Consider the following 13,929-nt stretch of genomic DNA (forward strand, 5'->3'; position numbering starts at 1 on the left):
CCAAAGGACGACATATTAGACTAGGTCCCTTCCAGGCCCCAAATCTCTCAACTATCTCTTATCTCCCGAAATATCATTAACAAAACAGTAATCAATCCAGAAATCTTCAAATGTGAATTAAAAAACGGAATGATTTTTCCTAAGAGCCTATTAGCCATGGACATAAGGACTTGTGTTGAAAACTAGATTTTAAGTTAAAATCTAACATAAATATAATTGTTCCTTTTAATTCATTCCCACAGAAAAGATTGTAATTGCAAACAGTTTTATATGTCCAGAAGATACCACTGAAAACTGGGATGCCACATTCTATTACAGGTTAGACATCACTTCAGCATCAAGGTTAAATTTCACTAGAAAATGACCAGATGGCAACAATTACCACAGTAGCAGTTACAAAGAATATCTGACTCTGATTTAATGCCTAATTATCTATGCCTATAAAGGGAAACAACAAAAACCCTGCACAAAAAGAAAATCTGCCTTGGAAAACGCAGTTACACTGGCTGGTAGAAAACTTGTCATAGAAGTGAGCAAGGACAGAGCTAGTCCACATAAAAGGTCATCCAGTCTTGCCAAGGCTAACTGTTCGCCATCCACACGGCCTCAACAGATGCCGCGCAGGTCATGTTACCCAATACTTTATTTGGTACACTCCCACCCCCTCTCAACTACCAGATGTAAGGGTTTCACTAACTCATAGGACACCTCAATCTGTTTTCAGAAAGTTTAGTTAGATGCATTTTCTTTCTAAGAGCCAGTAAATTGTCAATAGTTGATCACTCATGGAAAATCTGTTCCCTCTTTTATAACAATCTTCCAAGTATTTAAAAATAACCATCATGCTTAAAGTCGCTTCTAAGTCTTTTCCCCTTAGCCTTATTCTGAGCTTCATCACCCCTCCAGCTGTTTGCCCCAACAGACAATTACTCAGTGCAAGCTCATCAGCAATGGTTAGAGACCACGAAGACAGCAGGACCACCCTCAGCTTCCAACTTGTAGGACTGATGCAGGCACACCACCTTTAAATTTCCACTCACCTCACCTCTTTGGTATGGCAATGCTTATTTGGTCTCCCTTTTTGTTCTTCCCCCAACTCAAAAAGGAACTGTTTAGTTCAAATGTGTTGTCTCTACCCAAAATCTCGGTCAGTACTATACATACTGTAAGCCGTTTCAAAAGATTCTGAGACCGTATGTACACATAATCAACATTCTCCCCTCTGAGAGGAAAAGCTACCTTACCCATCACTAAATAAATTGCAATGGAAAAACTGGGACATGACTGATGTAAGATAACTCCCAGGAGTGGCTTAGAGAGACAGTTCCTGGTTAATATCTTAAGTAGATACCTTTTAGCAAGCCCACAGCAGCTTCTGGAGACAACATGAAGGAATCAAGGGAACGGGCAATCTCCAGGAGTCCATTAAAGTGCTGAGCCATGTGGTCTCGGCAGACAGAGCAAATGTTATGAATGGCTTTGGCTGCAGCAGAAGCCAGAGGCTTTTCACACAGGCCTTTCATCAAATAGCCCAATACAGGATCTAGGGAAAAAAGCCATACAACAGAGATTACATATTTGAAACTCAAGGAAAAAGTCTAGTTTGTTAGAACAAATGTTTACATTCCCTTTACAAATTTAAAAATTAATTTGAGAGAGAAGAAGGGGGAGAGGAGGAAAGGGTGAGAGAAAGAGGAAGGGGGGGGGGCAGAAAGAGACTGATTCATTGTTCTGCTTATTTACGCATTCATTGGCTGGTTCCTGTCTGTGCCCTGACCAAGGATCAAACTCTCAACCTTGGCATATCATGACTCTCTAATCACCTGAGTGATATGGACAGGGATTCCCCCCCTTTTTTATAAGCAGAACTATTTTTTAAAAATAAAATGTGTTCCAACCCCAATATGTAAAACATGAAAATGGAGCTGATCTCACTGACACAGTGTCAGGGCGCCCCGGGTCCTATTCATCTTCCATCTCTTTCCTCGTGGGCATTCAACTGCTGCTTGTGGCTAGGGCTACACAAAGCACAGCTTGAAAATCACTGGTGGACAGGATCATTCAAGTATTAATAATAGGGCAATATAAAAAAGAATGTAAGACGTAGAGAGTTACCATTATATTCCCAGATGCATCACCGTGTAAAAATAGCCTATGTTAATCAGAACAATGACAGTTATCTAGAGCTGACACTTTTACCCTTGCTTCTTTATAGTTATCAAGGGCCTTAAAAACCTGTAGATGGATCTTCAGCACTTCTAGAAGAATTATGTTTTATTGTTTACCAACTATAAGTGCTCTAAGAAAGCTTATTATAAAGATGAAGTTCTATAAAGGAAACTAACTTAGCAGTAACTCATAATATATTTACTTTCAGTGTCTAGAAACATCCTATCTAGCAATGAAAGAGATATCAGGAAAACAAGAGAAGAGGTAAGAGAAAGGAAGGAAAAAATCAGAAAAATCAGAAGCAGAAGTGGCTGAGGGGAGAGTTCACACATACCAAGGAACTGAGGATTTCGGTCAACCACTTCACTCATCTCTCCAACCAGTTCAATGCTGGTGTACCGCACAGCCATGTGCACAGTCTCGGGGAGACGGACCACTCCTTCTAGGACCTCCACAAGCGTTGGATTGTTCTCCCTGGGTATAGAGGGCAAGCACTCAGAGTTACTTGAAGATTTCAGAGATTAGGTTTTGGCCAAGTAACAGGCTGCAATGACACAAAGCATTGCTAAAGGGCTTCTTTCTACATAAATAATCATTTGGATAAAAGTACTTAACACTTGATAGGAAAGTTTTTTAAATCCTAAAAAAGGGGGGAAAGAAAGAAATGGAAGATATCGTTTTGGGTGAAGCATATTGCTCCCTTAATCTTCTGAATGCCAGCGAAGTGTCTAAAGACATACAGTGCTATTGAATAAGGCTCTTCAAATTGGAGAGGCAGGCATTTACTACGGACCAATTTCTTTTAAAGAATCCGTTTTATTTATTCCTGTATCTGCAGCACCTAGAACAGTGCCTGGCACATAGTGGGCACTTAATAAATATTGCTGAATGGCTAAGTAAATGAATGAATACTTCTCATAGACCATGTTTTATTAGTTGTTATTCTCCAGAATATTTCTTGTAGCTGGGTACTAGAAACTTTAAGAATAGTTAGTCGTAGGTGGGCCGGTTCACTCACTAAAGTAACACGAACACAAGCTGCAGGTATATAGGTAAAGGTACCCTGACTTGGAACATGAGGGAAAATTAAAGTTAACGCAATACCTTCCACAGCTCCGTGAATTTATATTTTCCTTTTTCTTCTCTCTTTTTTTCACTGCCCAACAATGCTAGTTATTTAAGCAGAAGATACCCCCAAGGTTGTAGAACATAATCCAGAAATGAAAGATGTTTAAAATGTAAATAATATCTTAAATTACAGCAAGAGCACTCCCTGCTGATAAACTAAGTCTATTAAGTCCTTCATATACACTAAAAATTACAATCATGCAGATGGCCTGAGATGTGGATAAATATAAAAAAATAAAATTGTCTTTATGCCTCTTTCCCAGGGACACTAAGTTAATTATTGACACATTTTACCTATCCTTTTTCACATCAACACATATCAGTTAGAACATTAGGGATTTTAATAATCTTCAGGCTGTCACTGAAGGTTCCAAAAACACCAAAACAGGTGTAAGAGCAAATAGGATAGTATGTAATTCAGGACCAGAACTTAATAGAGAAAAACAAGCCTATCCTGTGTCCTTAAATATTTACCAAATTAGAAACAATGTAAGATTTCATTGACTAGGCCCTGTAAGGTAGATAAGAAAGAAGGACTGTACTTTTTACAAATACATGCCTTAACCATCTCTCCAACCAAGGCCCTGGAGAGAGAACTCAACTATAAATGTCTGATCTTAATGCAAGTAAACCTTACAGATATGAGCATCAATTTATAAACTTACAGCACAAAGTGAACTCTGTTTTTAGGAACTCCCATTAAAGTCATAAATAGAAATTCTATGCTAAGCAGTTAGAAATTAAATTCTAATAATTTAAAAATTTCCAATGGCAATTGCACTTTAGATTTTGCTACTCTTTTAGGTAAAATGGTGCCTATGCCCTGCCTTTCTGAAACTCACAGATGACTAAGACAGAAAAAAAGGAGAATAATATTTGTGATTATACCAACTTTCACGAAGGCTCCTCAGTTAGATAAATAAATCAGCATCAAGAACAAAATAATTGTTATTCTAGGAAATGTGGTTCGACATGGATATCAGCAATGCATGCTACTCTGGACTAGACTGTAGAAGTTGGAAGACTAGACAGCAATTACAGAAGATGTTCTACGAGTTTCCAAACATATATCACATAAGAAAAACTGTGTCATTTTCCTTCCTTTGATATTTAGAGTTCCCAGCAAAAGACTTATTAGACACTCACGGATCAACACTCTTTGCTATAGCAGCCATGATAAAGAGAACCGCTTCTGTCACCTCCCAGGGTGGGTTGCCTTCTTTCAGAGTAGAATATAACTAGAGAAGAAGAGGTGGATTACGGATCCATTAAAAGGCAAACAGAATAGAATTCCAAAACAAACAAAACAAAAATCCTGTTAGTTAAAAAAAAAAAAAAGAAAATCCAACCCCTTGTTTCTAAATGTCTCTCAGAGCCAGGGGAGATTATTATTTTCATTTTCATAGCTTCACTAATTATAAATCCATAAATAACTAAGGTCCCTAAGGTCCCTAAGGGTATACCAAGATTATTGCCTGTCCCCACAAAATGACTATTATGGAAAAAAATAAAACATATTACATAAGTATCTTTTCCTGGAACTGATAACTGATAAATTCATAAACACACTTAAAATTGAGATAAATGCAAATTCTCTACATATGCATTGGCTTTGTATCTCCATTGTCTGCATTGAACTGGTAGTGTAGATTAAATTCCTAGAAAGTAACTGTCTAAAAGCACCTATGATAATACCACGTCCAAGCAAGAAGGGATAGGGGTGAGAGGGGAGACGAAGGAGACCGAGCAGAACGGTCAGAGACGTCCAGAAACAGCCCAGGGAATATCCATCTGTGGAATGTGACTGTGTTAGTCTAAATAAGGTTTCTGTTGTCAGATAACAGACACTGCTAGGTAAGACAAAGTTAAATAATTCTGTTATAGGATTTCACAGAGCCTTTAATATATTCTTTAAGTCATTTCCCCCCATTTCAGTTGATGCTACAGCCTTTTCTGCCAAAGAATATCTCATGGGACTTGGTATCTTGGACAACACTGATGATTTCAGTAAATTTGTAAACCGAGGTCGGGAGAACAAGTAACCTGCTTAAAGCCACAGAGCCAGCAGGAGAAGAACTACAATCTGAACACAGGTCATCTGCCTGTGATCTGGGGATCTTACTCTTTTCTAAGAATCCCCAACCCTTTGTAGTTAGGTCAATAAACATACTCTGCTTAATATAAAGAAAAATAGTTATAGTTTTATTAATACTTTCTAGATCAGATTAAGCCCCAAAATACACAGAATGGCCAGGTTACTAAAATATTAGGTTAGTTCAGTATTGCCAACAAAGCATCAAAATCAGTATTTCTGAGCTTAAAGTATAATCAAGGAATATGAAAACCACCTGAAATTATGCTAATGTTAAGTGATGTGAAATGGTGATGACTGCAACCTTACAAGGTAAAGTGTTACTCACTGTCAGGAAAACCACACGACTATGAATCTTCTACTCTAGTATAGTCACCTCTGGGATGAAACTGCACAGGAATCCAACCGTAAGTGTGGACAAAGGAAATGCAAAATGACTAAACGAAATGAGTTGCCAGGAGTTGGTACAGAATTATTAACAGAGACAAACTTGCTATTTTTCCTGGCTAGGTCCAAATTCCCTGGAAGTATCTTGGGGGCTTTAAGTTTATCTATGATCTTCCACTCCCTCTGGACAAATGGAATGGCTCTCACTAGCAAGGGTCATAGAGCAAACTAACGGAACCATCTACAGACTGCAATTGGCTTGTAAGAGAGTAAATAAACATAGCTACTATATGCCAGGCAGTGTGCTAGGCACCTGCATTATCTATCATTCTAGTTAGGCATTGAGACTAAAGGAAAAAATGGAACATTTACAGAAGACACAGAAGTGAACACAATTAAGGTATTCATTAAAACTGGGAAGAATTGCGGAATGGGCTTACCTGAGCAAAACACTCCATAGACCCAATCAGGAAAATCAAGTCTTTCACCAGGTCTGATACCCTCATTCGAAACTCCCCAAAGTCATCAGTCTCCTCAGGAACCCCCTCCTGAAATATCAAACCAGATAACATTTGTTTTAAACTCAATAAGGCTTTCACTGACCACTACAAAATCAAGAACAAAGAAAGGCCATCAAGTAGTCCAGACCCAATGCACAAAGACAGATAGATCACCTAAAAAAAAAGGATATTTTACTTCAGAGTGTCCCACACTTTTAGGTATTTCAAGTCAATAAAAGGAAGTGACCTGGAAGAGGTGGTAATTTAATAGTTTGTAAGCTAATTTAAACATAGTCTAGCTTTTTAGTACTGAATAAGCTTCTGAAATTTTATAGTTCAAGGTCTACTAAAACCAACCATTATCACAATAGCTAGATGCAAAATAAAATTCTTTATATAAAAAAGATTTTATTTACTTTTAAAGAGAAGAGAGGGAGAAAGACGGGGAAAGAAAAACTGATGTAAGAGAGAAACATCGATTGGTTGCCTCTTGCACATGCCCCAACCGAGGACTGAATCTGCAACCCAGGCAGGCATGTGCCCTGACCAGGAATTGAACCGGTGACCTTTGGCTTTGTAGAACAATCCCCAACCAAGTCACACCAGTCAGGGCAAAATAAAATTCTTTAAAAAGCATTTTATATAGGTGAACAGACTTATTAAAACAAGTTATAGTAAATAATAATAGAATTTAAGTAGTAGGTATACAGACATTTACTAATAAAATCATTTCACCTTTGCGGCACATTTGAAATTTCTCATTAAAAAATAGAGATCATGTCTATTTCAGTGCTTCTTAAATATTTCTTATTTCAACATACTCTTAACAGTAAACAAAAGCTTACCAATTGTGAGATGATTAAGGGCATGTATAAGACTCTTAGACCGTGAAATCTGAAAAAAGCCCTTAGTACTATTGAGAATTGCTGATCTAGTTCAACCTCCTTGCTGTCAGATGAAGAAATTAAAGTGAAGGAGTGAGGAGGAAAGGAAACGATGCCTTTCTCAGATGAGATCATGACTTATAAGGCACTACCCCCCTACAAGTGCAGGGAATTACCTGCAAGGGAAATGGTGCCAGAGACCAGCAAAGGGAAGAAAGGGATCAAGCAAGTAGAACCATTAAACACAGAGTGGCCTGCTTTTATTTACATTATCAGTCTTCCAAGTAAGAGGTAGTTAAATATAGGATTCGTCAGTTAAAGAAAAGTATTGAAAACCACTAGACTAGATCATCACTAAGGCTCTGCAGAGACATAAAACAGCATGACTCAAGAATGTTAACATTAAAATGAAGAGAACAGACGGTTTTCATGACAGATTTAATTGTAAGGGGGGAAAAAAACACCTCACGCCAGGTCCTAAATTGAAGACAAGGATTAAACCAACCAAATAACCAAAAGGATGAAATAAATGCTGTAAAATTTGAAGAGACTAAGCTAAGCAAAGAAAAGAGAACTAAGAAGCAAAATAGAGACAGACTCCTAGATAGAGAGCACGCTGACAGCTGCGGAGAAGAACGGGAGCTGGGTGGATGGGTAGAAGGACTGAGTAAAAAAGAAAAAAATAAGACAGAATGCATGTCTGCGGACACCATCGTGGTGACTGTGGTGGGGAGATGACTGGTGGTGGGCAGAAACTTGACCTGGGGTGGTGAACACACAGTACAGTATACGGACAACGTGTGGTAGAACCGTGTGCCTACACAATTCTGTTAACCCGTGTTACCTCAACAAATTCAAGAAAAGAAAAAAGAGTTTTCAAATAGACTATTTTATAATATTTCAAGCATATTTTCCTGTATGCAAATAAATTATTCCTATATTTTCTTTTATATTACAAAATCGGTGTATGAAACAAATGCATATGCGTGTGGGAGGGAAACTATGTTACTTTCCACATCCTCAAATATTTCACTTTTATGTTAGTTCGAATCCAACTGCACATTTTAAACTATTAAAAATACAGAGTATAAAACTTTAGGTTCTGATTTTTTTGTCTAGCATACCAACCATGAAACTCAACAGTAATTATTTCTAACTGCTGCATAATGGTACATACAGTTGCTACATCATTAATTGATATAACTCTTCTTATATGGTTGTACATGGGTTTACCATTTTTTACTTTTTAAATTTAAAATGACTCTTTAAATTTGTTTTTAAATTTTAACTTATTATTTTTGAGAGAGGGGAAGGGAAGGAGAAAGAGAGGGGAGAAACACTGATTCAAGAGAGAAAGATCAATCGGTTGCCTCCTGCAGCACCCTGACCAGGGACCCAACCACAGCTCAGGCGTGTGCCCGGACCAGGAGTCAAACTAGCGACCTTTCACTTTGCAGGACATCACCTAACCAACCGAGCTACACCGGGCAGGGTGTACCATTTTTTACTTTTATAGATAATGCTTTCTACATAAAGTGGAGTTGTTTTTCCTTTTGAGGAGTTACTTAAAGTAAATTCCCAGGAGAATTACTGGCTCTGCGGATTCAATTTCTTTGTATGTAGGCCTAATCTCTTCATTGTACTGGCACTGGCTTCTTCAGTTTAAGCTATAGAGTGACAAAAAAACCTGCAGATCCCATTAGCTTTATTTTCAAAAGTTCCTCCTCGCCCTGGCTGGTGTAGCTCAGTGGATTGAGCGCAAGCTGCAAATCAAAGCATCACAGGTTCAATTCCCAGCCAGGGCACATGCCTGGGTTGCAGGCCACGGCTCCCAGTAACTACACATTGATGATTCTCTTTCTCTCTCTTTCTCCCTCCCTTCCCTATCTAAAAAAAATAAATAAAATATTAAAAAAAAAAAAAGTTCCTCCTCAAAATAGAAAAGAGGTGGAAATTAAGATTTAAAGAAGCAGAGAACGTACGTGGTCTGGTTCCAGCTGGCAGTGTCGAGCCAAGGCATGAAGCAGCCTCTGAATGTAGGCTTTAAAGATGCCATGAATAACTTCATCGTTGGTTTTGTACAGATGCTCCCCTAGTCGGTACCAAAAGTTAAAGGAAATTTCTACTACCTGTTAAATGAGAGAGAGAAAGAGAAAAAGGAATGGAATGAGTTTTATTTTTACTAGGGCCATAAAGGAAGCAAGGTAAACTTTTAAGTGATGTGAATGGAACCAATTAAGAAGCCACCTTTTTTCTAGCAGATTTAATATCCTCCTCCCAAATTACTTTCTTATGTTAGAACCAAACTTCCATTTAGGATGACTGGCTTTACATTCTATGTTTAGCCCTGGGATAACTTCTCCAACAGTGTATTAGATTATGAATTTAGAGAAACAGACAGAAAAGAGGAAGTCTCTTCAAATTTTTCCCAAATTCTGAAATAATTTCATTTTATGCCTGAGATTAGAGCACCTCTAACCAGACAAACCAAATGCAAATCCCTGAACATACCAACCTTATGTCACTTTTATCCACTTGATTTCTTAAATGGGAGAGAAAGGGAAAAACACTTTATCCACAGCTTATCTTACGGCACTGTTTAAACGAGTGGTAATCATTATGTAGTGCTATAGTTCCTTCCCAAAATACTTTGAGTTTCATTCAAATCTAGATATCCTCATGAAATGACATAAAAGAAATAAACATTATCTTTTTTTTTAAATCCTCACCTAAGAACATTTTTTTCATGCTTTTAGAGAGAGAAACATCGACGTGAGGGAGCAATATTCATTGGTTGCCTCCTGTACACACCCAGACTGGGAACTGAACCCACAGCTGAGATGTGTGCCCAGACCAGGAATCAAACCTGCAACCTTTCAGTTACCAGATGATACTCCAACCAACTGAGCCACACCAGCCAGGGCAACATTATTTTTTATATGATAATAAAAAAGGGCTGAGAATCACAAGACTATTGTGCCCTCACTAAGAAGCCACATCATCCTTTTCCCATCAAGGATCCAAAATAGAGCTATCTAAAACAATACCCAGCCCTGGCCAGATGGCTTAGTTGGTTGGAGGGTCATCCCGTACCTCAAAAAGGCTGTAGGTCCAATACCTGGTCAGAGCATAAACCTAGGTTGCAGGTTCAATCCCCAGTAGGGCAATGGATCAATGTCAATGTTTTTCTCTCGAATCGATGTTTCTCTCTCTCTCTCTCTCTCTCTCCAATTAGTAAACATATCTTTGGGTAAGGATTAAAAAAATATAAAACAATACCCATCTTGGAGGTTCTTTTTCACTTCTTATACTATTAAGAGAATGTAAAACTACTTGAATAAATGAAGATATAAAAAAAATCCAGCGAACTTAAGAGAGAGGAAGGGTGTCTTACATCAATTTTGGAATAAAGGAGACTCTTTAGGTCCTTTTAATCCCTTTCTCATTCCCATCCATAATTTGGGGACAAATTTTGGATGTTAAGATTTGTAGAGATGCTGTTAAGATTTGGTGTGGGGTTTTTTTGTGTGTGTGTGTGCTTTTGGTTTTTAGCTGTAAAGCTCTAGGAATAACTGGAGATAGAGAGGGGCTCAGCAGAAAGACAGGTGGCTTCCTAACAGGCTCCCTGAGATGCACACACCAGTCAGCCGGGCTAACCAGATAAAAAATAGAAAAGGGTTCAAAGAGGAAGCCCAAATATAATGATTTTTTAAAAATCCAATACAGAGGTAACCCCCACATCAATTAAAAATAAGACTATAATTTCCCACAGATGTAAAGCTGGACGGGAGATAATGGAATATAGATAGTAGGCAACATAAAACTTGAATAATGGCTTTAGCATAGTATAAATACTACCTCATACTGAGGGTGTCCTGCACAGATAAGGAGCAGTTCCAGAGTTCGTAGGTCCCCAAGACCTTGGCCTGGAGTACAAACAATTTTTTCAAGAAAAGTTTCACATAGTTCAGTGAAAATACGGCAGTAATTCAGAACTCTGTAGATGAAAGAGGAATGAGAGCACCAAATCAGAAATCTTGGTATTATATGTATATACTCACCAACAGTTAATCAAACAAAGAAAAAAGTCCTCAGACACGGGACACGTAGTGATTATTTGCTGTGCTGTACTCCTATCCCTGTGACATTTTATTTTAATAAAATTCCCATTAAATCACACTTGATACTTCATATTCATCCCTAATTCTTAGAGCCTTACTCCTCGTAAGTGTAAAAAAATGACTACTTTCCATGATCACAACCTTTTTCTCTGTATGCAATTTGCCATTCTAGTTTCAGTTGAGAAAGCAGAGATGCAGGATGCAGTGTAGATATTTACACAGTCACAAAGAATCACAAATAGGTAAATAAGGAAAAGTGACTAAAAAACGCCAGACTGTACATGAACCCAGGGCTACTGCCTTAAATACTCACTTGTCTAAATCTTCACGTGCCACAGCCATATGATAGGCAGTCTCCAACGTCAGGACTCCTTGAAACAGTTGCATTGCTAATGACAAGTTCGTCTCTACATTCTCAATGGCATAGAGAGCTGAGCACACACAGTCTGAAGCAGCTTCATGTAGGTTGGACGAGGTCTTATCTTGTTGCTAAGAAATAGCAGGAATAGGGAAGAAGTATGATCATTAAGCTGAAATCCAAGTAAAACATAAACAATTATAGCCTGTTACTGAACATGTAATTAAATGCCTAAAGCCTGATAGCCATGACCTTTGACAAGACAATATCCATCAATCTTCCCAGTGCTATTTCTGACTATTTTCCTATTTGCCAAGCAAACCATCCTTTCTGTACCCCAATCACCATCATATGACTTCTAAAACCCATCTTTTCATATCAGTCTCTCCAAATGGAATGTCATGTGTGTTCCCTGCCCTTTAAAAAAAAATTACGTTGATTTTTAAACAGAAGAAGGAAGAGAGACACAGAGAGAGAAATTCCTATTTGTCGTCCCACTTACTTATGCATTCATTGGTTGTTTCTTTTATGTGCCCTGTCTGGGGATCGAACCCACAACCTTGGATTATCAATCAGGATGATGCTCCAACCAACTGAGCTACCTGGCCAGGGTTCCCTGCCCTATTTTAGTCTCTGGATATTTTTCCATCCTTTTCCTGACATTATAGTGCTATCTAAAATGAAAGGGCCCAGCAAGTATCAAGGACCCATACATAACACATCCATGTGACATTTCAGAATATCACAGTGAAAGAGGTTATCAAAGTTTCTGGAGAGGAGAGATGGTAACTCAGAAAGTAACAAAAATCAGACAGTTAACCAGCTTCTCATTAGCAATAATGCCGGCCAGTATATAAGAGGCCTTGAAAATTTTGAAGGGAAAGAATACTGAACTCTCCGCCCAGCTAAACCAAAGAAAGAATGAAAACAAAATAAAAATATTTATCAGGCATGCAAAGAAGTTTACTTCCCACATACACTTCTGAGGAAGGTATTTCAGGAGGCTCAAAAACAAGTTAATCCAATCCAGAAGCATAGTAAAAGTAAATAAATAAAATCTTTGTAAAAAATAATGTTCTTTATTTTTATTTATTAAAAAAGTCCGTTATTTTTATTAGATTAAAATGGACATTATTAGAAACACAACTGTATATTTCTAAAACAAGGAAAAAGAGACCAATGGAGTTTTGTTACTTGAGTTTTAATATGTAAGTAACTGATCGTGTACACATTAGATTGCTTTCCTATTAAACCTAACTATATTCCACTCTGAATATTAAAAGTAATACCTTACTTAGGTACATGGCAACAAAGGGACACTGGTGCTTTCCTACTATATACATAGAAATATGAAAACACTGTTATGTCACTGAAGGTTAGCTACTGGGCAGAAATACTTTAGTAATGAAGCCATTACTTACCAAAACCTCAAAAAGGAGTGCTAATAACTTATTGTTAGCCATGAAGTTACTATCCAGAACACCTAAGTTAAACCAACTTCCCAAACAGCGAAAGACCTTCATAAGCATTTTCTCATCTGTTCCTACTTTTTCTACACAGGTCATCTGAAAGGAAGGGAAAATAATAATGTCAATCTTTGTATTTAAACCATTATTACAATTTTCACTATTACAGATGTAATAATGAAAAGGATGAAAACAGTAACAGCTGGGGATGGGTGGGCCAGGAGGCTGTGATGGGGTGAAAATGGAGACAATTGTACTTGAACAACAATAATTAAAAAACAAAACAAAAGAGTAACAGCTAACAGAAGTCCTTTGTAAGTATAAGACTTTGTTCTCAAAACTCTAATTCCTTTGATCCCCACTAACACTCTATATGTAGGTACTATTATTATCTTTACTTTCTCAGTTGGGAAGCTGAGATACAAAGAGGTTATATACTTGCAAAAGATAGATATGTTTTGGAAATAACTATGTTTCTTACATCCCACTTCTGCATTAATTTGATCTTATCAGAACTGTCTTTAAAGTAATACTCATCTATGGTTGATTTTATAGAATAAAAGTAAGCTAGTCGTACTCCTGTATATTCCCACGTGAAAAGCTGATGTTTTAGCTTCAGCACTTGAACATTCAAGTAAATATGCCACCCCACAGAATATGACAGTACTATGAATGTGATAGTTTATAAAAGAGATAAAAAATGTTAGACTGAAATTCACTCTTTGCAAACTGGTTTTGTGAGGTATATTTTTCCAAAGAAAAGTGTAATGTAACTTTTTCTTTATAAAGTGTTTACATAACAACTGTGGAATTATAGGAATTCT

At 37.5% G+C, this 13,929-nt stretch overlaps 1 protein-coding gene across 4 annotated transcripts in view; it reads right to left on the reverse strand.

Annotated features, from left to right (window-relative positions):
* TNPO3 (transportin 3) overlaps positions 1–13,929 on the reverse strand; it is a 92,737-nt gene that overhangs the window by 36,998 nt on the left and 41,810 nt on the right. For all 4 annotated transcript variants that reach the window (XM_028525292.2, XM_036010893.1, XM_036010894.1 and 1 more), the window contains 8 exons: positions 13,061–13,204; positions 11,595–11,770; positions 11,019–11,157; positions 9,143–9,289; positions 6,217–6,324; positions 4,444–4,535; positions 2,504–2,643; positions 1,352–1,543 (listed from right to left, as the gene is read on the reverse strand). In XM_028525292.2, coding sequence (XP_028381093.1) covers positions 1,352–1,543; positions 2,504–2,643; positions 4,444–4,535; positions 6,217–6,324; positions 9,143–9,289; positions 11,019–11,157; positions 11,595–11,770; positions 13,061–13,204 — 1,138 coding nt within the window. The remainder of the gene's footprint in view (positions 1–1,351; positions 1,544–2,503; positions 2,644–4,443; positions 4,536–6,216; positions 6,325–9,142; positions 9,290–11,018; positions 11,158–11,594; positions 11,771–13,060; positions 13,205–13,929) is intronic.

Source organism: Phyllostomus discolor, chromosome 10 (assembly GCF_004126475.2).
Source record: "Phyllostomus discolor isolate MPI-MPIP mPhyDis1 chromosome 10, mPhyDis1.pri.v3, whole genome shotgun sequence".
Taxonomy (NCBI): Eukaryota; Metazoa; Chordata; class Mammalia; order Chiroptera; family Phyllostomidae; genus Phyllostomus; species Phyllostomus discolor.